This window comes from Podarcis gaigeae, assembly GCF_964106915.1.
Source record: "Podarcis gaigeae genome assembly, chromosome: 1".
Taxonomy (NCBI): Eukaryota; Metazoa; Chordata; class Lepidosauria; order Squamata; family Lacertidae; genus Podarcis; species Podarcis gaigeae.
In genome coordinates, this window is record NC_139678.1 from 9,053,241 (window position 1) to 9,076,058 (window position 22,818).

The following is a 22,818-nucleotide window of genomic DNA, read 5'->3' on the forward strand; positions in this document are numbered from 1 at the left end:
GGACCTCCGGAACGAATTAAGTACTTAACCCGAGGTACCACTATACAATGCCACCGACAGAACTTTTTTCAAAATTCAGAACCCAGTGCTTTTCAAGCAAGGCCAATTCAGACGTTTTAACTAATCAAGTGCAGAGGACACGTGTTTACATGTGTGAAGGAGTCTTCTCAGTGAACTGAGGAGGACCTTTCAAAAGGGGGCACTGCTCTATAACCCTGCTGTCCACGGATTTTTTTCACAAAGAGGCCCAACTGAGCAAAGGTCCGACAACCTTAGACAGGATTCAGAGGTGTTCTTTGGCAAACAGAAGGCCTCTTCCTGGAGGAGAAGGGCTTTTCGTTATGTTTTCTGGCTTAGTGCAATATCCTTGTATGCGAAAAAAAGAGCTGAAATCCAACGAGACCTTGCGCAAGATCTCAAGTTTCATATCATAGTAAGAGTTGGAAGGGTCTCCTGGGGGTCATCTAGTCCAACCCGCTGCAATTCATTATGGTGCAGGATCTTCCACTGGCTCAATTTATTACATTTTGTGTCTCTTCAGATCCAGCCCACCAGCTGCATACTGGAATCGTAGCCACACTTTCAACTCTACAATTCTATGAAATCCTATAACAGGCCACTTCAGGGTTGAACTGAGCCAGAAATTTGCCTTTTTTGTAGCCTAGGATACTTAATTTCCCTTAAAAAAAATAAACCCGAATGAGATAATGATCAAAACTATGCCATGGCGGTTCTGTTTAGCCACAGTGAGAGAAGCACATAAATTCTGGCATTCTTAAACTTCTGGAGCATGCGTTCAGACTGGGTCCAAGGCGGCCGCAGAGAAAGACACACTAAAACCTGTAAGTCAAACTTTGCATTCTTTAAAACTAAAGGCGGCGAGCAATCAAACAGATCACACTCAACACCATTAATCAGTGGCGTAGCGTGGGGGGTGCAGGGGGGGCCGGCCGCACCAGGCGCAACATCTGGGGGTTAGGGTTAGGGGGCGCAAATCCACGGGTTAGGGGGTGCAAATTACTTGCCTTGCCCCGGGTGCTGACAACCCACGCTACGCCACTGCCATTAATTAACGGCTAGATAGACAACTGAAAAGGTTGTTGCCAAGGTTCTTGCCATATAGTATGTTTGGAAAGTATTCCTTTTCAAAGCTCCTGTCTGTCAGAAATAAATAAGTTAAAAAAGCATTTTGATAAAGCACAAATTCCATAGAATCATGGAATTGTAGAGTTGGAAGGGACCCTCAGGGTTATCGTCGTACTTCCTGAGAGGCAGGAATCTCAACTGAAGTATCCATGACAGATGGCCATCCATCCACTGCTTAAAAACCTCCAAGGAAGGAGAGGCCACCACCTCTCATGGGAGTCTGTACCACAGTCAAACAGCTCTGTCAGAAAGTTCTTCCTGATGTTTAGTCGGAATCTCCTTTCTTGTAACTTGAAGCCATGGGTTCAAGTCCTACCTTTCGGATCAGGAGAAAACAAGCCTGCTCCATCCTTCCTGTGGCAGCCCTCAATATACCTGAAGATGGCTATCCTCTCAGCCACCTCTTTTCCCAGCTCCTTCGACTGTTCCTCATAAGGCTTGGTTTCCAGCCCCTTGACCACCCTGGTTGCCCTCCTCTGCACATGCAGTAGCCGTGTTTGGACTACAGTTCCTATCATCCCTGACCACTGGTCCTGCTAGCTAGGGATGATGGGAGTTGTAGTCCAATAACAGCTGGAGACCCAAGTTTGGGGAACCCTGTATTAGACACTAACAGGTTGTAAGTGGGACACATTAGGCAGACTGGGCTTACTGGGCTAGTGCCCTGCTTGCCTTCCACTGGCCGCATTCACGAAGTCCAGGAATCCCACCAGGAAGTCTACAGGTAAAGGAGGGGAATTTGCACCAGTTCCAGCTGCCCTAAGGATGGTGAGAGACCATAAACACTTTCTCCAACGCCCCATAGCAATTATGGTTTCACAAAAGCTCTCCTGACCAGGTTCTGTTTGCTCATACTACCATTTGCCCAGTAAACATGCCGATACTAGGCCAATTACAGATCAGGTCAAGATGTTTGTCCACTGCATATAAAGGCCATATAATGGTTTTCTGGAGACCTGTTTGTGAGATAAAAACAAAGAGCCCCTCTGCTAGCATTGCCTAGCCCTGCAACATAAGGGAGGGACGAGAACCACAGGACTGCAGTTAGATTTCTCCCCTTATCAGTCTCACAGACTCGTTCTGCAAGGGACTTCTGAGCATCTCCCTTGCAGTTCCTGTCACAAGCGATGGATGCAGTTAATGCAGGTTGGGACCATGGCGGAAGAGAAAGCCGAGGGCAATTTAAAGCAAGGTTTAAACATTGCATGCGGAAATGCCCTTATTGTTTCAAGGAAGTAAAATGTGCAAACAAATCCTTTGCCGTCATCTTCAGAGTTATTAAAGACGTGCTTGTTGTTGACTTTATTGCACGCAGACAAAAAAGGGCGAAATACAACCCACTGACAAAAGGGATCAAATATTTGGCCATGCTTAGATTCCAAGCCTCCCTGTATATGTTGCAAATGGCACTACAACAATTCTATTTCTGAGTAATGTTAGGGGGCTGCTTATTCTAGATCAAAGATAGATTCAGGATAATGTGGGCCAAAGAGGAGATTACCAGCTGAGTTCAATCAAGTGGAATCCTTCTTTCACAGACCTAGGGATTCCCACCCCCACCCCCGAATTAAAACTGGGAAGCAGACATCAAGGTTTATATTCAAAAATCCCCTTTTGCCAAAATCACTGCAACTCCAAAAAGTAAAGTAAGAAGAACGGACAGTACGGGGTGGTTGGGGCAGAGTTATCCAGTTTCAAATGGTTTAATCTGTTCGCTTTGTGCGCCAAGGGGGCATTTTCACCCCAAGTAACCAATCACAATTTCCATATTTATCAGAGCACTGGCACTAGTTTCAAAGTGACTGCACAGATAAGTAAGATAAATCAGGTTAGATTGCTGCAGAACAGAGTTCACATTTTGTACATTAGCTGTGCTTGTTGTCACAAAGATGTAAGGCCACTAGGCAAAAAGGCACGCAGGATTCTTCTTCTTTAGAAAAATACATGAACGTTGCAATATTACTTTAAAGCAGAAAACACAAATTCACAGGGCAGAAGCGGTGCCAGGGGGGAAATGTCCCAGAGTCTCTGAATTGCATTCGTTTATATTCCAACATCAGAAAGTTTAACCTTTTGTCTAAATCAGCCTGAAAAACATTTTTTTAAAACAACAGCACCACCAATTGATGCAAGCCCTAGCAAGAGGGGGCGGGGAAGGTTTTAAAAATGGTCAGAAGTGACTTCCTGTTCAAAAATATCAAAAATAAATTAAGCAGTTCTAAAAACTGTTCCAACATGTCTAAAAATGATAAATGGGACACCAACAGCTATAAATACAACCCAACATACTAATAAAAAGAGGAGTCCCTTTTGGAGCAATTAAAACAATATTTACATAAATAGTGGGGCGGAGGATTCTACGTTGCATGATTTCAAGTTGCAAAATGGACTTTTTCTTCCACAGCACTGATTCCAAACTCTCAGAGCAGGAGTTGTCAATATGGTGCCCCTCTAGTGTGTGTTTGCTTTAAGACTACAACTCCCATCATTCCAACCCAGCATGGCCAATGATCTGGGATGATGGGAGCTGTAGTTTAGCAACATTTGGAAGGCACCATGTTGGTTAATCCTACCTAAGGCGCAATCTGCACTATACATTTAAAGCAGCAGCAACCCTGGGAACTGCGGTTTGTTGAAGTTGCTCAGAGTTCCTAGGGAGAGGGGTTGATTATGCTGGGAATCACAGCTTTATGCAGCAACTTTTAAAAAATAAATCCCCAAGGTATCCAGCATTCTTGTGGGGGAAGCGATGGCTGTTTAAAAGTGGTGTAAGAGTGCTTTCAATACACATATAGTGCGGACGGGGGCCTTACAGAGAAGGAAAGAAAAAGAAAAAGTCACATAACGTTTCAGGAACCACAAAGGTTGAGTGCCCAGAAGTTTGGGGTGCAAAAAGGACTCTGATGCAAAAAGGAAAAGAGGGAAAGGAAAAGAAAAAAAGTTGTTTGCCATTGCGCTTTCTCTGCCAAGGAGGTAACAGCAGCTCATGAGGTATCATCTAGAATATTCCATAAAAACAAACACCACCTTCGTCAATGCCCAAGAACAAAATGCGAGAGACTGGCTTCCCAAACCCAGACTTTTCAAAAAGGTAATTCTCGTTCCTATCTAATATTTGGAAGATATACTTTCTGAAAATACATGGAAGTGTTGCATGTCTAATAAAACTATTTGGATTATATTAGTAAACCAAACAATACCGTATCTGACTGCTATGTTGCACCTCCCCCCCCCCCCGCCCAGCCCACCCCCATTACCAAGTTTAACAAAGGTCAGAGTTCATGCAAAAAACGCATGGCAATCTCATTTTCCTAATGGAGATTTCCACTTCGTTGTAGCAGACCCTTCAAAATGTGCTCTCTTTTTTTGGTTATTCTGTATGCATATCTTGACCAGGTGAGAAAAACAACAACAAGAACACTCTGTGCGTCTAGGGCCTCGTGAGGAAGAGACTTCTCTATGGAAATATGAACCAAAAAAATTAATTATTATTATTATTTAATTTACAAGTCTTGCATATCTTCATCCATTTGCACAGTCTGGAGCTTGGCCAGCTGCTTTTTGTCTGTCTCCAGCTCCTCACAGATTGCGTCGACCATATTGCTCATTACGTATTTGGTTTTCGAATCCAGCATCATCAAGCCACTAGCGGATTTGCTCTCAGCCTCGGACAAGAAGTTTTCCTTTAGGCTGGTGACCGGCTGCAGCACCAACCGCTGCTCCCGGGCGAAATGGGGGTGCACTTGCGCCGACGGGTGAGGTCCGACGTGGCCGCCAATGGCCGGGCCGATCCCCCCCAGCGCCGGCTGCGTTGCCGAAATGGACATCAGGTCATGGCCGGCGAGGAGGGAGCAGTTCTGGAGCGTTGCATAGTTTGAGTTGGTGATGGAAACCACGGTCGCCCCGCTTGTGGCGGGGGCCGACAGGGGCGGGCTCTCGGACACGGGCGAGCCGAGTTCTTCGGAGTTTATCAGAGTGGGCGGTCCCAGGGAAAAGTTATGCGACAGGGTGACGTTGACGAGCGAGGAAGGCCCCCCGCCAGAGAGGCTGTCCGAAGGCAGGGTTGCGTGGAGTTGCGGGTTCTGGCCCAGGGACATGACTTGAGAAAACACCAGGCTGGCCTCCAGGCCTTCCTGCTTGACTGGCCCGATTGCCTGGCTCGAGTTGGGGAGTGTGTACACCACCGCGCTGGGAGGAAGGTTGCTGAAAAACACTTTCCCTTGCTGTGCCGCGGCGGAGTCGCTTGTAAACGTGCTGCTGCTCGGGGTGCTTTGATTTAGCGGCAAGTTGCCTGCGGTGGGAGAGGAAGGGAAAAACAAACAAACAGGAATAGTCTTAAAGTTGTGCATCAGTGCAGAATAAAGATTGCAAAGTCAAGGTCCCACAGCCCATGTGCTTCTGTGTCTCCTGCAGCTTAAATAGTAATAATCATTAATAAATTACTTAAATAGTAATAATCATAATAATAAAATCTTTCAGGACCGCCTCCCTCCATATGAATCCACCTGGACCCTGAGATCATCCTTTGAGGCCTTCCTTCATGTGCCTCCTCTGCAAGAGGTCCAGAGGGTGGCAACACAAAAACGAGACGGCTTCCAACAAAGATTAAAAATACATTAAAATGTCACACATTAAAAACGCCCCTGAACAGGGCTGCCTTCAGATGTCTTCTAAATGTCAGCTAGTTGTTTATCTCTTTGACATCTGATGGGAGGGTGTTCCACAGGACGGGTGCCACTACTGAGAAGGCCCTCTGCCTGGTTCCCTGTAGCTTTGCTTCTTGCAAAAAAAATTCCTTCCAGTAGCACCTTAAAGACCAACTAAGTCAGTTCTTGGTATGAGCTTTTGTGTGCATGCACACTTCTTCAGATACACATCTGAAGAATCTGAAGTGTATCTGAAGAAGTGTGCATGCACACGAAAGCTCATACCAAGAACTGACTTAGTTGGTCTTTAAGGAGCTACTGGAAGGAATTTTTTTTGTTTTGACTATGGCAGACCAACACGGCTACCTATCTGTAACTTTGCTTCTTGCAGTGAGGGAACTGCCAGAAGGCCCTTGGACCTGGACCTCAGTGTCCGGGCAGAATGATGGGGGTGGAGACGCTCCTTCATGTATACAGGACCGAGGCTGTTTAGGGCTTTAAAGATCAACACCAACACTTTGAATTGTGCTTGGAAACGTCCTGGGAGCCAATGTAGGTCTTTCAAGCAAGGCAGGAAATGAATCCAGAGGGATTTAACAGAGGAGATCTAAGCTCCAAGCCAAAAAAAGGCCTGCCCCTTTAAGCCAAGGATGGCTAATCCATGGCCAAAAAGATGCTGCTGCAGTACAGTTCCCACCAGCCACTGGCCACTGGCCAGAGGTGGTGGGAATTGTGGTCCAGAAAGAACTGCAGGGCCTCAGGTTAGCCACCCCGACTTTATTTTTATTTTTTTTAAATAATATTTATTAAGGTTTTAAGGGTTACCAAAAGAAAAAGTAAAAACATCATATTAAACAACAACAGAAATAACACACCGTAATATGAAAATTAAAAGAAAAAAAGAAAAAGAAAATACGAAGACAGAAAAATAAAATCCATTAAAAAAAAATAAAAAATAACACATCGAATCTTCCCATAACTTATCTTTCGTTAGCTTGTTTCCTTGACCTCCTCACACCTCCCTTTTTTGTATTCTAGTTCGGTTAACTATTTCAGCAAATCCTTTCCATCTTTTCCAATTTTTGTCCTCTAATCTTAATATAATATAACTTTACTTTCCCTCGTTTCACCAATTAACAGTCTATTTTTTCCTGATCCTTTATAACATTTCTGCTAAAACCACATAAGTTCATTCCAACATCTTTCTAACATTCATTAATAGCCACCCTGACTTTAAGCCTTCTGTTCATTCTCAGGCGTTGTCTGAGCAAGTTGCTCATCTGAGTGCTATTCCTGCTGCCTTGCCAAGACCAGGATATGACACATCCGAACGCTTGGCTCCAGGCGCCTGGATTAGATCTATAAAGATCTGAATTAGGAGAAAAGGAGCTTCAGAATGATGATGCACTGCTAATCACTCCTTGGCCGCTGCCTTCACGAACCTGGTGCCATCGAAGATGCTTTTGACTGCAACTCAGATCAGCCCCAGCCAGGCTGGAATAATCAGTTTCTGGTTCTGTGGCACTATTAATTTTTTTCTGTCGGTAGAACATCAGGCTCTTGATCTCAGGGCTGTGGGATCACGATGGGCAAAACTTTCCTGCATTGCAGTGGGTTACACCTCCCAACTCTACAATTCTATGATTCTCCACCCTCCCCTGCGCCAATTTTATCCTCGCATCAACCCATAGCTGTCAACTTACAGATTTGAAAATAAGGGACCAGCAGCCTCGAAAATAAGGGATCGGCAGCCAAAATAAAGGATTGCCTTTCCTTTTACTCCACCATGTGCCCCTGCTCCAGACAGACCTTTTCCCCCAGCCAGGATGAGTGGGCCGTCGATGACGTATCCATCCGATTCTGATCCAAGCACTTAGCACAGGTATGTTCAACTTCTGAGCCCCTCTGAGCCAAAGGCAGAAAGCCCAGCCAGCAGCCAAACGAAGCCTCAAGCGGTGGTTCCCACAGCGCAGCAACCCGGCAAAGGGGATGCAGCAAGGGAAACCACCGTCACCTCTCCGCTGGGAAGCGCTGAGCAAAGGCAACGCGGCCGATTTGATCAGCACAAGGCATGCAAGCTCCACCCCCCAGTCGTTCTTAGACTCCTCATTGGGTGAGCAACACAGCCAAGCAACACAGTTGGAGCCTCCCTCCTCCCTGGCCGGCAGGGAGGGAGGGAGAGGAGCTGCTTCCTTTGAAACCCGGGAAATTTAAGGGACATCATCAATAAAGGACAGCAGTGGGACACGGTGCTGGGATAAGGGACTTTCCCACCAAATAAGGGACGATTGACAGATATGCATCAACCCTGTGAGGCAGGTTAGGCTGAGAGACTGTGACTGGCACAAAGTCATCCATAGAGCTTCATGGTCGAGCGGGGATTTGAACCCTGATCTCCTGGGTCCTTGGTCCAACCCACTAACTGCTACCCCACACTGGCTCTCAGGCAGTTTTATCCAGCAACTGCGGCATTGTCCAAAAGTTACGAATGACTCGCATGTTAACACAATTGAAGAAGTCAGTTCCCTGGCCTTTTAATCCTCCTCTTAAGATGTGGAGGAAGATTGGGAGAAGTTTAAAGAATATTTGAAAAAATATGTTAATATTTAAATCTTAGAATAGCTTTGGAAGTAGATATAGGCTGAAGGCTTAGAAGTAGAAGATAGTGTATTTTAAAATAGTATTACTTGTAAGGGATAAAATGTGAATATTATTATGGTGAAAGAAAGTGTGATAAAAAAATGGTTAAAAATTATGATATATGTAAACTGCTAAAGATGAGGTAAAATGAAAATCAGATAGGGGGGACTTGGGGAAGCTCACCTAAAAATGTTTAGAAAAAATAAGGATAAGACAATAATTTGTTTGTATTGTTTGTTTTTCTGTTTGTGTTGTTTATTTTGTTATAAAGTGAATTTAAAAATTTGGGGGGAAAAGAGAAGAGAATCAGTACCGAAAAGCAAAGCAAAGCAACTTAATGTGAATCGCAGTCAGATTAGTCTTTTTGCAGAAGGCATCGGAATGCAAATTCTAGCTCAGCAAAGAACAAAGAGGTATTTTGAGAAGCCCAGATGGTGGAGTGGAGAACTATTTATAAGGATCTCCTCCAGGGTAGAAGAAAAATGGAGACTGGAGATGTGAAGCTCTTGGCTCCTTGCAGCAAGTTGTTTGATGCAATTAAAATTCAGTCCAGGGAGATCATATACCAAGAAAATGAGCTCTCACTTGACCAATATAGGTTACCTTACTGTTTGCATTTGAGATCTGGTTACTTTGGTTGTCTTTTATAAATGCAAAAATGACCAAGAAAAAATAATAGAGAGTTTGGAAACTATGATAAGCTAGGTTACTAACTGGGCCTGGGAATAAGGGACACATCTAACTAGTTTGAAAACAGCTATGCTGGCTCCCAATCCATTTCTGAGCCAAATTCAACATGCTGGTTTTGACTTCTAAAGCCCTGTATTAAGGGTTGCTAACCTGTGGCCCTCCAGGTGCTTTGGACTACAACTTCCACTAGCTCCAGTTCACATGACCAATGGTCAGGGATGATGGGAGTTGTAGTCCAGCTTCTGGATGGTCACAGCTTAGCCACCTCTGCCCTAAACGGTTTGGGACCAGGCTATCTTAATGGCCATCTCCTCCTGCATGAGCCATGAGTCAGATGGGTGGGGTGCAAATAAAATAATAATAATAATAATAATAATAATAATAATAATAATAATAATAATTATTATTATTATTATTCCCCAGAGAACCTTCTACACATGCCCTCTTCCTTCAGATGCAATGCAGGTAGGGATCTGTGAGAGGGCCTTCTCAGTGTTGGCTCCCCAACATGGGAACATCCTTTCCACTCCTTTTCATGTATGCTAGCCAATTTTACAGGACTGACAGAGCAGGATAACTTTTTTAAAAAATAAAAAATAAAAACACACACGAAACTAAGCTAGCTTCACTATTTCAAGAGAGGTATTTGAAGAGATGCGCGTTTTAGAAAACTGTGGGAGAAAATGGTTGCTTCCCTCTGATTCAACGTTGCTTAAATACTTTAAATTTCAACCAAAGGTACACTATAGACATCACTTTTCAGGTCTGATTTAGATGGTGCGGAGCTCATTTATTTATTGGATGCAGGTGACACTTGAGTGGGGGGGAGGGATCCTCAATGTCTAGCTGCCAGAATCCTAGGCTTAGATCAATGAGAATAAGCCACACATGAGGTGGGTGGGTTTCTTCATTTTTTCTGGTAACCCCCACGCCTCCCCAGCCTCCCGTTTCAACACCAGGAGCCATTCTGCTCCAGAAGACTCAACCTCCAGGAGCCATTTTTTGGGGAGGAGGCTGTAGAGAGACCACTACCACCCCCCAGGGACAGCATGCGAGGTGACCCAGGGAGGACTGTCAAAAACTGCCACAACTTATATTATTATTAATAATAATAATAATAATAATAATAATAATAATAATAATAATAATAATTTATTTATACCCTGCCCATCTGGCTGGGTTTCCCCAGCCACTCTGGGCAGCTTCCAACAAAATATTAAAATACAATAGTCCGTCAAACATTAAAAGCTTCCCTAAACAGAGCTGCCTTCAGATGTCTTCTAAAAGTCTGGTAGTTGTTTTTCTCTTTGACATCTAGTGGGAAGGCATTCCACAGGGCAGGTGCCACTACCGAGAAGGCCCTCTGCCTGGTTCCCTGTAACTTGGCTTCTCGCAGAGAGGGAACCGCCAGAAGGCCCTCGGCACTGGACCTCAGTGTCCAGGCTGAACGATGGGGGTGGAGACGCTCAAATGACCTTCTCTTTGCAGAAAAATTCCTTCTGTGTACAGAAGGGACCTGCTTATGCATTCCATACAGAACCTGATGTTTTGGCCTACAACTCCCATCAGCCTCAGCAGGCACAGCCATAGACATCACGGCCATGATGGCAGGGGCTGATGGGAGTTGCGGTCCTGGAGGGGTGCAGGTGGGTCAAATTTGACGCACGAAGCACGGCTACGAAAATATGCAAGAGGCTCAGATTTCCGAACCCCGTAGCAGATTGGAAAGAGAGAAAAACCTACCTTGGGAAGTTGCTGTTGATACAGGAGGGAGCTGCACCGGCGAAAAACTGATGCCTCCGTTGAGGAGCTGGCCTCCGTTGGTTGCCGAATTGGGAATCTGGACGACGCCATACTGGTTTATTTGGACAGGGCCTGTGAAGGTAACAATGGAGCTGCCGTCTTGCGAGGCGATGGCTTCTTCGCTTTCTTCCCTCTTCACCTCAAGGCTTGGTATCAGACCTGAGAAAGAGGCAGAACTGGGGCTGTACGCTGTCGTCGTCGTTGTCGATGGGGCCGCCGAGTTGGACATGGAAGCCTGGAGGATTTTGAAGTCTTTCACGTCTTCCGACGAAGAGGCCAGCATGTCGGCCAAGGGCATGCCATTGCTCAAGGCGTTCGGAGACGATTTGGGCGGATTCAAGGGCACCGCTTGCGAGGCGGCACCCACGTTGAGCCCGTTGAGGAGGACCCCATTGGGCCCCTGGATGAAAGAGGTGCCGTTAAGGAAGACGGGGGACGGGTTGGCGGGCACCAAGTTCCCATTCAACAAAACCCCCGGGGAGCTGAGAGATATTTTGGAGTTTCCAAGCTGCTGCATGTAGACGGGCTCCATGTGGCCAGGAAGGCTCAAGGTAGCACTTCCGTCAGAGGCGCTGGCAAGCGGGTGGGGAGACAAGTCCTCTTGGCCCTTGCTGGACTCATCTTCCGTGCTGGGGTTGCCATCTGACTCGCTGCAATGCAAGAGAGAAAGAGCAGTGATTCTCACTGGGAGAATCTGCGACCAGAAAGAGGAACACCAGGAAGATTGGAAGAAATTTAAAGACTATTTGAATAAATATTGTAATATTAAAGATATGTAATCACTTGAAAGAAACAATTAGGCCTAGGATTAAAATGGAATTAAATTTACAAAGAAGAAAATGTACGATAAGGAAAGTTATGTAATATGATTAGGACTGTGATATGGTCTTTTGAAACACTGATATTGGAAACTGCTACATATAATTACTAAGAAATTCGGATGGAAGAGATTCGAGGAAGTCAAATACTATGTTTATGAAGATGGATGGTATTTAATTTTAATTAAGTGGCAATATGTTGTATGTATCTTTTTTTCTTTTCTCTCTTTTTCTTCTATTTTTTGTTTGTCTTTATTATTGTTAATCTCTTCTTTTTTATTATGTTTACCTATTGAAAATAATAAATATTATTTGGAAAAAAAAGAGAGAGAAAGAGCAGTGAATTCAAATGGTGCCTCCGATTTGATTTGAACGCAGCCTCATTCTGGGGGCAGGGAGAGTCTCCCTGCACACAGAAAACTAGCACGTGATGGGGAAGATTTTGAGGCTATCCTCCCTGAAGACACCCATTTTCCATATAGAGAGAACTGCTTTTTGACTTGAGGTTTCAAGGAGAGCAGACACATAGCTCTCTCTCCTAGGTCAGGCCAACGGCCCATCTTGTTGTTGCTGATAATAACAACAACAACAAAATTATTATTGATACTTATTCAAGCATATATAAAAATTCAGACCCACTACCAAGTCTCTTTCTATAATACAGTGGTACCTCGGGTTACATACGCTTCAGGTTACATACGCTTCAGGTTACATACTCCGCTAACCCAGAAATAGTGCTTCAGGTTAAGAACTTTGCTTCAGGATGAGAACAGAAATTGTGCTCCAGCGGCGCAGCGGCAGCAGGAGGCCCCATTAGCTAAAGTGGTGCTTCAGGTTAAGAACAGTTTCAGGTTAAGTACTTAACCAGAGGTACCACTGTACATGGAAATAATACAGATACTTAATCTAAAAAAGAACAGAAGCAGAAAGAAGAAGAAAAGGAAGAAGGGTAAAAATGATAATGGGGAAAAAAGCCACTTTTGGTTCTCTGTCCTGCAGCTAAACAGAGTATTTACTCATCCAACCATTCTATCTTCTATAAACCAATTTTTAAAAAATCTTCAAATCCTGATATTACAAGTTAATTGTCTCTTTCATGCTGGAAGTCCGTAAAAAGTTTGCAGTCCTTACAAAAAAAATGCCAGTAATGATTCTTCTCTAATTAAACAAGTCAACGATGCCATCTTAACAGGCCCAGCATCCTGTTCTCACAGGGGCCAACCAGATGACTGTGGGAAACCCACAAGCAGAACTGAGGCACAAGAGCAACACTCTCGCCTTCTGTAGCTTCCAGCAACTGAAATCCAGAGGCATCACTGCCTCCGACTGCTAGAAGCCACTCCATGAATTTGCCCAGTTCTCTTCCGAAGCCATTCAGGTCGTTGGCCATCTTTGCCTACACCATCCAATGCTGCCGTCCATGCACGTCAGATCCAGACCCTCCAAGCAGGGACCTTGTCAGGTGAGCATCTAGTGCAGGGGCCAGCAAACTTTCCACTCTTTCTGTTTCTTTTCCAAACTTTCTGAGGGACAGTGCATAAAGATCTGGTGATTTCTGTTTCGGTGTATCTGAAGAAGTGTGCATACACACGAAAGCTTATACCAAGAACAAACTTAGTTGGTCTCTAAGGTGCTACTGGACTATTTTTTAATGTTTTTATATACAGTGGTACCTCAGGTTACAGACGCTTCAGGTTACAGACTCCGCTAACCCAGAAATAGTACCTCGGGTTAAGAACTTTGCTTCAGGATGAGAACAGAAATTGTGCTCTGGCGGCACACCGGCAGCAGGAGGCCCCATTAGCTAAAGTGGTGCTTCAGGTTAAGAACAGTTTCAGGTTAAGAACAGACCTCCGGAACGAATTAAGTACTTAACCCGAGGTACCACTGTATTTCCATTTCCTCAAGCACAGAGAAGAGGCAAATGTCCTCTCCGGCTCCTATTTCCAGGGCAGTCCAACATGTTTATTGCAAAAGGAATCAAAAGGAAAGATATAGCCTCAGGCCAGCCTCTGCCTCCTGCTAAAGTGCCCTCAAGAGAGGCACAAATGTGGGGGACGCCCAGCTATTTGCAGCCATTTGGAGAAATGCCAGGGGGAACAATGTGTTCTTGGCATCTTGTCTGCTATCGAGTGTGGCATTAGGCAACCCCATACACAGAAGAACACACACATCCAGCCTAAATGTTATCAGGATTAATTTTTCGACCTTTCCTTAAAACCCCAGTTGCAAAAATGTATACAAAACTACCGTATTTACGGGGACGCGGGTGGCGCTGTGGGTTAAACCACAGAGCCTAGACCTGCCACTCAGAAGGTTGGCAGTTCTAATCCCCGCAACGGGCTGAGCTCCCGTTGCTCAGTCCCTGCTTCTGCCCACCTAGCAGTTCGAAAGCACGTCAAAGTGCAAGTAGATAAATAGGTACCGCTCCGGTGGGAAGGTAAAAGGTGTTTCCGTGCACTGCTCTGGTTCGCCAGAAGCGGCTTAGTCATGCTGGCCACATGACCCAGAAGCTGTACGCCGGCTCCCTCGGCCAATAAAGCGAGATGAGCGCCGCAACCACAAAGTCGGCCAGAGGTCCCTTTACCTTTAACCGTATTTACCGTACTTGAATGCGATGTCATGAAAATTAGGATGTGTGTTAGATTTGATGCGTATTTACACTCCCCAGCAAATGCTTTTTTGGTTTCAAGGTTCTGAAAACGGAGGTGCGCATTAGATTTGCTGCTTCATATAGACAGTTTAAACCACTGGTCCATCTACCAGGCATGTCCAAAGTCCGTTTTGGGGACCTAATCCGGCCAGTGGTGGAGCTTCATGCTCTGGCATGGGGGGGGGGGGGGCGGAGAGCAGGCAGGGGCGGGGCTGATGCGCATCCCGGGAGAGTGGTGTGCCACCCGCCAAGGCATGGCATGCGTCCTGGGGGAATGGCGCGCCGCCTGCAGGGGCAGCCGCGATGGTACCCCACCAGGATCCCCCCTGCACTCCTCTTCCTCCGCCAGTGAATCCTGTGGCAGTTTATTTAAAAGCTCAACAACGTCTATCCTTAAAAAAGGTCAACAATTTTGGTTGGCCCTCACCGCCCTTCACTTCATCAAATCTGCCACCCTTTGAAAAATTTTTGGACACCACTGAAAGTTGTTCTCCAGGATTCTGAACAGGGTTCTCTCCCAACCCTACCTGAATATGCTAGCATACGATACGATAATCTTTATTGTCACTGTCCCATACAGAACAACGAAATTGAAAAATCTACACCAGACATTCAAAAACCCACAAGCCTGCTGTCCCAACTATCCCAGCCTGTTTAGCCCCTAAAAACTCTGATACCCCATAATTGAATGCAATATACTCACACAGAGACTACCTTACACTGTGTTTAAAACCAAAATTGCATTTGGATAGAAACTGTTTCTCAGGCGGCTAGTCCTAGTCTTTATAACCCTGTACCTTCGTCCAGAAGGCAGAAGCGGAAAGAGATCGTTTCCGGGGTGCACACTATCCCCAAACTTGGGACCGTTTGAATGCAACGCAGAGGCTCTGCTACTAAGCTGCAGCCAGCATTTTGCACCCGGCTACTGGCCACTTGCAACAAAATGAAGATGCTAGGATGAAGACGCCTGACATCTCCATCATCTGGAGGTGCAAATTTGGGGATCCTTGGATCTTGCCTGTTTTCACACACTAATACCCCATCATGTAGAATTCTATCCATCATATTTTATCTGTACAATCAGAATGAATTTGAGGAACCAACATGCTTTTTCTGTGCAGCCTGAGCAGGAGCACTCCTCATTAAGAAAAAGAGGTTGGAACAGGCCAATATATATGTGGACTGTCCCTGGATCAAGAGACTTTTCTTCTTTAAATTCTCAAATCTCTTAATCTAGCTAAGGTTGTCATCTGAATTAGCCAGGTGTTTAACTGATAATCAACCACAGCCAGTCCATCATTTGAAAAATAAGACTTTAGAGCCGTCTTAACCCAAAATGGCCATAAATTGGACCATAAAGAAGGCTGATCGCTGAAGAATTGATGCTTTTGAATTATGGTGCTGGAGGAGACTCTTGAGAGTCCCATAGACTGCAAGAAGATCCAACCTATCCATTCTGAAAGAAATCAGCCCTGAGTGCTCACTGGAAGGACAGATCCTGAAGCTGAGGCTCCAATACTTTGGCCACCTCATGAGAAGAGAAGACTCTCTGGAAAAGACCCTAATGTTGGGAAAGATGAAGGGCACAAGGAGAAGGGGATGACAGAGGACGAGATGGTTGGATAGTGTTCTTGAAGCTACCAGCATGAGTTTGACCAAACTGCGGGAGGCAGTGGAAGACAGGAGTGCCTGGCGTGCTCTGGTCCATGGGGTCACGAAGAGTCGGACACGACTAAACAACAACAACCCAAAATGGCAACTAGACGCAATTCTTTGTCGACTGTAACCTTGGTTTAAAGAGCCATTTGGCACCTAGCTGATATATCTCCGTTTCTAACCCTGGCTGAAGCCCTTCCCCAAGTTTAATTTGGAAAAGACAAATGGCTTTATGGTAACTTACCAAAAAAGGGCAACAAAGAACCAACATTATAAATTCATAGAAAGATGTGCCTTGTCATCAACTTTTGGAATGATAAAATTACGGACGACATACACCCCTGTAATTCTTTCTCAAAGTTGGCTATCATTCCTTCTCACCTATATAACTTCTTTTTTCCCACCGCTGATTTTTTAAAAAATGATGGAATATTTTCTGCTATCTGAACTTGCTACCATGCAGAAAAATGCACGCAACTTCTGAGCAAAGATTGGAAGCTATATAAATATTTATTCTCAAGGACAAAGAATGTCTTTAAAGCTATGGCAATCTAGTCCCACATGATTTCCAGGTCCCACATGATCTTGCTTTCTTGCTTTTCTTTTTTTTAAAAAATAATAATTTATATTCGTATTTGTTATTGATTTTCAACTACATGCATATAAATACACAAGAAGGTTCTCACTTAACCCCATGCCATTTATACTACTTAAATTCTTGCATTATTTATGGTGCGCATTTTAATTATTTAAGGCACAGTCGAGCCCAATTTCAGTACTTTTCAAACCCCACTGATTTCAATGGGTGAGATGTGAGCCCAATGCCTAATTCTTCCTTTGGGATCAATGGGCCCTTGAAAACGATTAAACCCGGTTGGCTTGCATCCAGAGTATTTGGGCTAGTAGGTGCATTATGAAAACAATTCAGCCAGTTACAATCAGCTTCAACCATCAGGCTGAGGCAGGGACAGCTTGCATGTCTGTACGAAGGGAGGAAAAGAGCTGCAAAGATTGATCATCCAAACACGTTTCGATCGTATCATTTTACCCTTGATAAATATTGAAATGCATCGGGAACGCCAGCCCATGTAGCAGACTTTTCTGCATCCAGGCACACATGCATGTGTGCTTCTGCACTGACTTATAGTCATTTTTGATCCCCCTTCATAGTTGACTTACAAGTAGTCTTCACCAACCAGGTTATCTCCAGCTGCCACTACAACTCCCATCAGCCCCCAGCTGTTTTGGACTACAACACCCATCAGCGAGCTGACTGGGAATGATGGGAGTTGTAGTCCAAGCTGGCTGGAGGTCACCAGGCTAATGAAGGCTGCCTCATGACCTGTCTCACCCCACTGGGGTAAGACTTGAAAAATCTATTCTGGACATTGTGAAAATTTAGAGGAATAAAAGAAAATAAGAATGAATGAGACACTTGTACCTTCCGGCTTCCTGTGCTTTGCCTTGGGTTCTGAAGTTGTTGTCGTTATTGTTATTATTTTTATTAATTGGATTTATACACTGCCCTATACCCGGAGGTCTCAGGGCGGTTCACAGAGTAAAATCAAAATGTAAAACCACAAAATGCACAATCAAAATCAAAACAACAACCCAATAACCTCCCCTCCACACAAACCCCACATTTTAAAAAGCCATAGGATGTCAATCAAATTAACCAAAGGCCTGGTGAAAAAGGAATGTTTTTGCTTGGTGCCTAAAGGTGTATAATGAAGGCACCAGGTGAACTTCTCTGGGGAGAGCATTCCACAGATGGGGAGCCGCTGCAGAGAAGGCCCTGTTCTCATGTTGCCACCCTTCGGACCTCTCGAGGAGGCAGCACACAAGGGAGGGCCTCAGAAGACGATCTCAGGGTCTGGGTAGGTTCATATGGAAAGAGGTGGCCCTTGAGGAATTGCATCCTGAGCCGTTTAAGGCTTTATGGGTCAAAACCAGCACTTGGAATTGGGCCAGGAAACTAAATGGTAGCCGGTGCAGTCGGACCAGGATCGGTGTAATATGCTTCGGTGAGCAACCTGCCCACTGATTTCTGCACCAGGTGAAGTTACTCTGAGATCTGGGAATCCTTGGACAACCCGCCCCCCCCCCAGCCTACAGAAAGTAGCTCCCAAGCTAAGGCACCATCCTACGAAAACTGCTGGTCACGATCAGTGGCGAGGCGTGGGTTGTCAGCACCCGGGGCAAGGCAAGTAATTTGCGCCCCCTAACCCGTGGATTTGCGCCCCCTAACCCTAACCCCCAGATGTTGCGCCCGGTGCGGCCGGCCCCCCCTGCACCTCCCACCCTACGCCACTGGTCACGATCCAAAGCTCTGCATGCGTATTGAGGTTTCTCACAAAAAACGGCCCCTCTGCCTGCTATGCTGCAACACAAGTCACTTCTGAAGCCTGGGAAGGCGAGGGGTTGATTTATTAAAAACACATTTTGTAATTTTATTTGAGGTTAGAGGAGGTCCTGCTGTTCCAGGATTCATAAACTCCATACCTTCCAACATTTTTCTGATGGAAATAGGGACATCCTATTCTATGATAATAATAATAATAATTTTATTATTTATACCCCGCCCATCTGACTGTGTTGCCCCAGCCACTGTGGGGAGGCTACAAGCATATATAAAAACATAATAATATATTAAACATTTTTTTAAAAAACATCCCTAAACAAGGCTGCCTTCAGATGTCTTCTAAAGGATGAATAGTTACTTATCTCCTTGGCTCAGGGGTCACATAACTTAAAACCCTCCGACATTTCTATGATGAAAATAGGGACGTCCTAAGAAAAAGTGTGACATTCTGGGATCAAATCAGAAACCTGTAAATCTGGGACTGTCCCTGAAAAATAGGGACACTTGGAGGGTCTGAGTATGGGTTTGCATCCAATTCTGCTCTACTCACGGTAGACCCACTGAAATCAATGCACTTGCATTAATGTCAAAATATTTATGAAATCAGATAGCTAAGTGGCTGCATATAACAAAACTGTAGACGAAACACATGTAAAATCCAGGAAACCAGTAAGAACAAGTGTACATAAAATAATTATCATTAAAACACAGATAAAAACCAGTTTAACGATGAAGATAGACAACTGATTGTATGTCTGGGTAAGGTAAGGTTGCCAAAATAAAGCAACTTTCAGAGGATGACTTGAACAATACAATGAGGTCACTAGTCACATATCCATAACTTAGTCATGTCCGTTAATTTCCATAGGGTTACTCTGAGTTGAGACCAAAGGTAAATAATAATAATAATAATAATAATAATAATAATTTATTTATTCCACTCTTGGTGGCTTCCAACAGAATATTAAAAATAGAATCAAACATTAAAAACTTCCCTAAACAAGGCTGTCTTCAAATGTCTTCTAAATGTCAGATAGTTGTTTATTTTGTTGACATCAGACAGGAGGGCGTTCCACAGGGCGGGTGCCACCACCAAGAAGGCCATCTGCCTGGTTCCCTGTAACCTCACTTCTCGCAATGAGGGAACCGCCAGAAGGCCCTCAGCACTGGACGTAGTAAGCTGCCTTCTCAGAGCAAACAATTCACCTGCCGTTATTCTAGAACTGCCTGCCCTGACTGACAGTGGCTCCTTAGCAGACATCTTTCACATCACCTGTTTCCTGACATCCTTCTCAACTGGAGATGCTGTGGGATGAACCTGAGGCCTTTTGCATGCATGCCCGCCACTTTCTCAGTCATTACCCCTTCCTCAGCAAGTATAAGAAATAATAATAATAATAATAATAATAATAATAATAATAATAATTTTTATTTGTATCCCGGCCGAGACCGGGCTCAGGGCGGCTAATATCAAATATAAACATTGATATAAAATCAAACAATAATTAAATCACCTCTTAAAAACAAGTCGGGATGAAATTAAAATCTGAATTAGATGGCTTTCCGCAGGATTTGGGTTGGGAACAGTAAATGCTCATCGGGCCCAACTGTGTACGCTGATCTTATATGGGCCTGTGAGAATGCTGGGAGGCCTCTTTCATACTAGTTCTTATACAAAAAGGGAAGGGGAGTCAGGCTGAGCCCTGACCAAGGGCTCTGATCTCTTGTGCCAGAGCGTTCCACCAGGCTGGGGCCAAGGCCGAAAAGGCCCTGGCTCTGGTCAAGGCCAGCCTAATCTCTCTTGAGGCCCAAGATGTTATTATTTGCAGACCGTAAGGTCCTCCATGGGGCATACCAGGAGAGGCGGTCCCGTAGGTACGAGGGTCCTAGGCCATATAGGGCTTTAAAGCCTTTAAAGAAAAAATGGCTTAAGCACACACTAGCCATTTTCTTTCTACTTAGGATGGAGGAAGGAAAGACAGAGACTTGAATACTTTCCAGCACCTTACTTTTGAATAAGCCTGCAACTCCATTAAAAATGAAGACGTGGGTGCCTCCTGACTGCCAATATATCCCATCACGTTTGCAAAAAATAACCTTCCACTAGCCCTAGTTCAGACTTAGCTCTCAGAAACCAGTATTGGGTAACTTGGTTTGTAACATGCTATGGCCTCACGAGCAGCACGCCATGACATTCAGAATATTCTGGAATTATCTGGGGGATTCTTGAGGCCCAGGCACAACTCCACAGGGGAGAGCATTCCAAAGATGACCTACTTGCACCTTGAAGTCATCTTCGAAGGCCTGGCTAATGTGCCTGCCTTCAAGGTTAATTAGACTGGGAGGTAGAGAGGGGGAAAGGGCCTTCTCAGCTGTGGCCCCATGCCTGTGAAACTGCTACAAAGTGATGCCTGCCAAGTCCCATCACTGCTGGCTTTCAAGTGGGCTTTAACAACCCAACTGTTTAAAATTGCTTTTGCATAATGGGTTTTACAGCGCAACCGTTTGAATTGGTGCTGTTTCAACTATGAGCATTTGATTTTAGCGTTCTGGTGATGGGCTTAGTGGGCTGGTTCGCTGGTATTTTATTAAGTTTATGATGGCTTATTGCATTTGGATCCTGCCCTGACAGGATGCAAAAGGCAGCCTATCAATATTTCAAATAAGCAGGACAGTAGCCTTCAATTCTTACGGCAGCAAATCTTATAAATTAATTATGCATTACATGAATCACACATTAGGTGGCTAATTTGTCTTCTCTTTCTCTACACGTCTGCCTGAGGCCTAAAACACTATTTATTGACAGCGTTAGAAACTCAGATATATAAGCTAGGTGCCAAATGGCTCCTTAAACCAGGGCTACAGTTGCCAAAACGGAATGCCTAGCTGCCATTTTGGGGCCAGGCGGCTCAAAAGTCATATTTTTCAATACGACTTTTTGGCTCCTGAAATTCATTCCGATTGTGCAGATAAAAGATAATGGATAGAATTCTACAGGATGTGTTGTTAGTGTGTGCAAACAGTCAGGATCCCAGAACCCCTAGGCATGCACCTCCAGGTGGTGGAGACAACAGGCGTCATCTTGGCACCCGGGCATCTTCACTAATGGCCGATAGGCAGGTGCAAAATGAATTTAGAACGCTGCTTTTATAACCCACTCCCTACAGTATCCCAGCACAAGTTTTTTTTTTTTAAGACAATAAAACAATGAAGCTTGTGTGTGTGTGTATTTCTAACTAGCCAATTGCTTTGAGAGGTTTCATAGGAAGCGACTTGTTAATGAAATAAATTAAATACAGTGGACGCTCGGGTTGCAAACATGATCTGTGCGGGAGGCACGTTCACAACCTGCAGTGCTGTGTCTGGGCACACGCAGGTCGCAATTTGGTGGTTCTGCGCATGCGCGAGCACCGAAACCCAGAAGTAACCCGTTCTGGTACTTCCAAGTTTCGGCGCGTCCGTAACCCGAAAACATGCAACTTGAAGTGTCTGTAACCTGAGGTATGACTGTAAACAAAACAATATTTCACTTAAATGCCGTATTTTTCGCTCTATAACACGCACCCGACCATAACACGCACGTAGTTTTTAGAGGAGGAAAATCCATAGGCATGCCACCCGTAGGCATTCCCTCCATAACACGCACAGACATTTCCCCTTACTTTCTAGGAGGAAAAAAGTGAGTGTTATGGTGCAAAAAATATGGTAATTATCATGCCTGTTTTAATGGGTTATAGAATCACAGAATTGTGGAGTTGGAAAGGGCACAGTCAGCGGCGTAGCGTGGGTTGTCAGCACCCGGGGCAAGGCAAGTAATTTGCGCCCCCTAACCCGGGGCAAGGCAAGTAATTTGCACCCCTAACCCGCCGCCGCTGCCAGCTTCTTCTTGCTGCTGCCTGGGCTGGTCGGGTGTGGTTCTCTCCCGCACTCAGCGCTGTGCTGGGCGGCCGCTGCACTGTCCCTCCCCCAGATAGTCCCTCCCTCGCTCTCTCTCCGCTCCACAACGCACCGCACCCCTGGCACCCTCCCCCTCCACAGTGGGCGGCGACCCGGTGGCTCGGATCGGATTCGCACAGCCAGCACTGCAGCGCGAGCGCCCCCCCCCAAAATGTTGCGCCCGGTGTGGCTGGCCCCGCCTGCACCCCCCACGCTAAGCCACTGGGCACAGTGGTTCATCTGGTCCAACCTAAAATGCTGGAATTTCAGCTAAATCATCCTTTATATGAGCTAATCTGTCTATTATGCAGGAGGATAGAATTCTGAAGCAAGAAGCATATTTTGTTTTAAGATGATGTACCTGCTCACAGAAGGGCTTTCAGGTAAGAGTCCTTCCCAGCCTTACCTGGGAGGAGTGAACATGGGACTTTCAGCGTGCAAACCAGGTGCTCTACCACCAAGCGATGC

The 22,818-nt window shown here is 45.2% G+C and overlaps 1 protein-coding gene and 1 long non-coding RNA gene across 2 annotated transcripts in view; one reads left to right on the forward strand and one right to left on the reverse strand.

The window, feature by feature from the left end:
* Window positions 1–3,976, forward strand: LOC310844879. Its single transcript, XR_014564372.1, has 3 exons — window positions 1–917; window positions 1,085–3,831; window positions 3,869–3,976. It is a non-coding gene; the product is annotated as an uncharacterized lncRNA (long non-coding RNA).
* Window positions 2,831–22,818, reverse strand: part of LOC310841796 (homeobox protein SIX4-like) — a 26,243-nt gene continuing 6,255 nt past the window's right edge. Inside the window, exons 2-3 of the mRNA XM_083733277.1 lie at window positions 10,866–11,575; window positions 2,831–5,437 (exon numbers count right to left, since the gene is read on the reverse strand). Of these exons, the coding sequence (XP_083589403.1) occupies window positions 4,650–5,437; window positions 10,866–11,575 (1,498 nt within the window). The 3' untranslated portion in view covers window positions 2,831–4,649. The remainder of the gene's footprint in view (window positions 5,438–10,865; window positions 11,576–22,818) is intronic.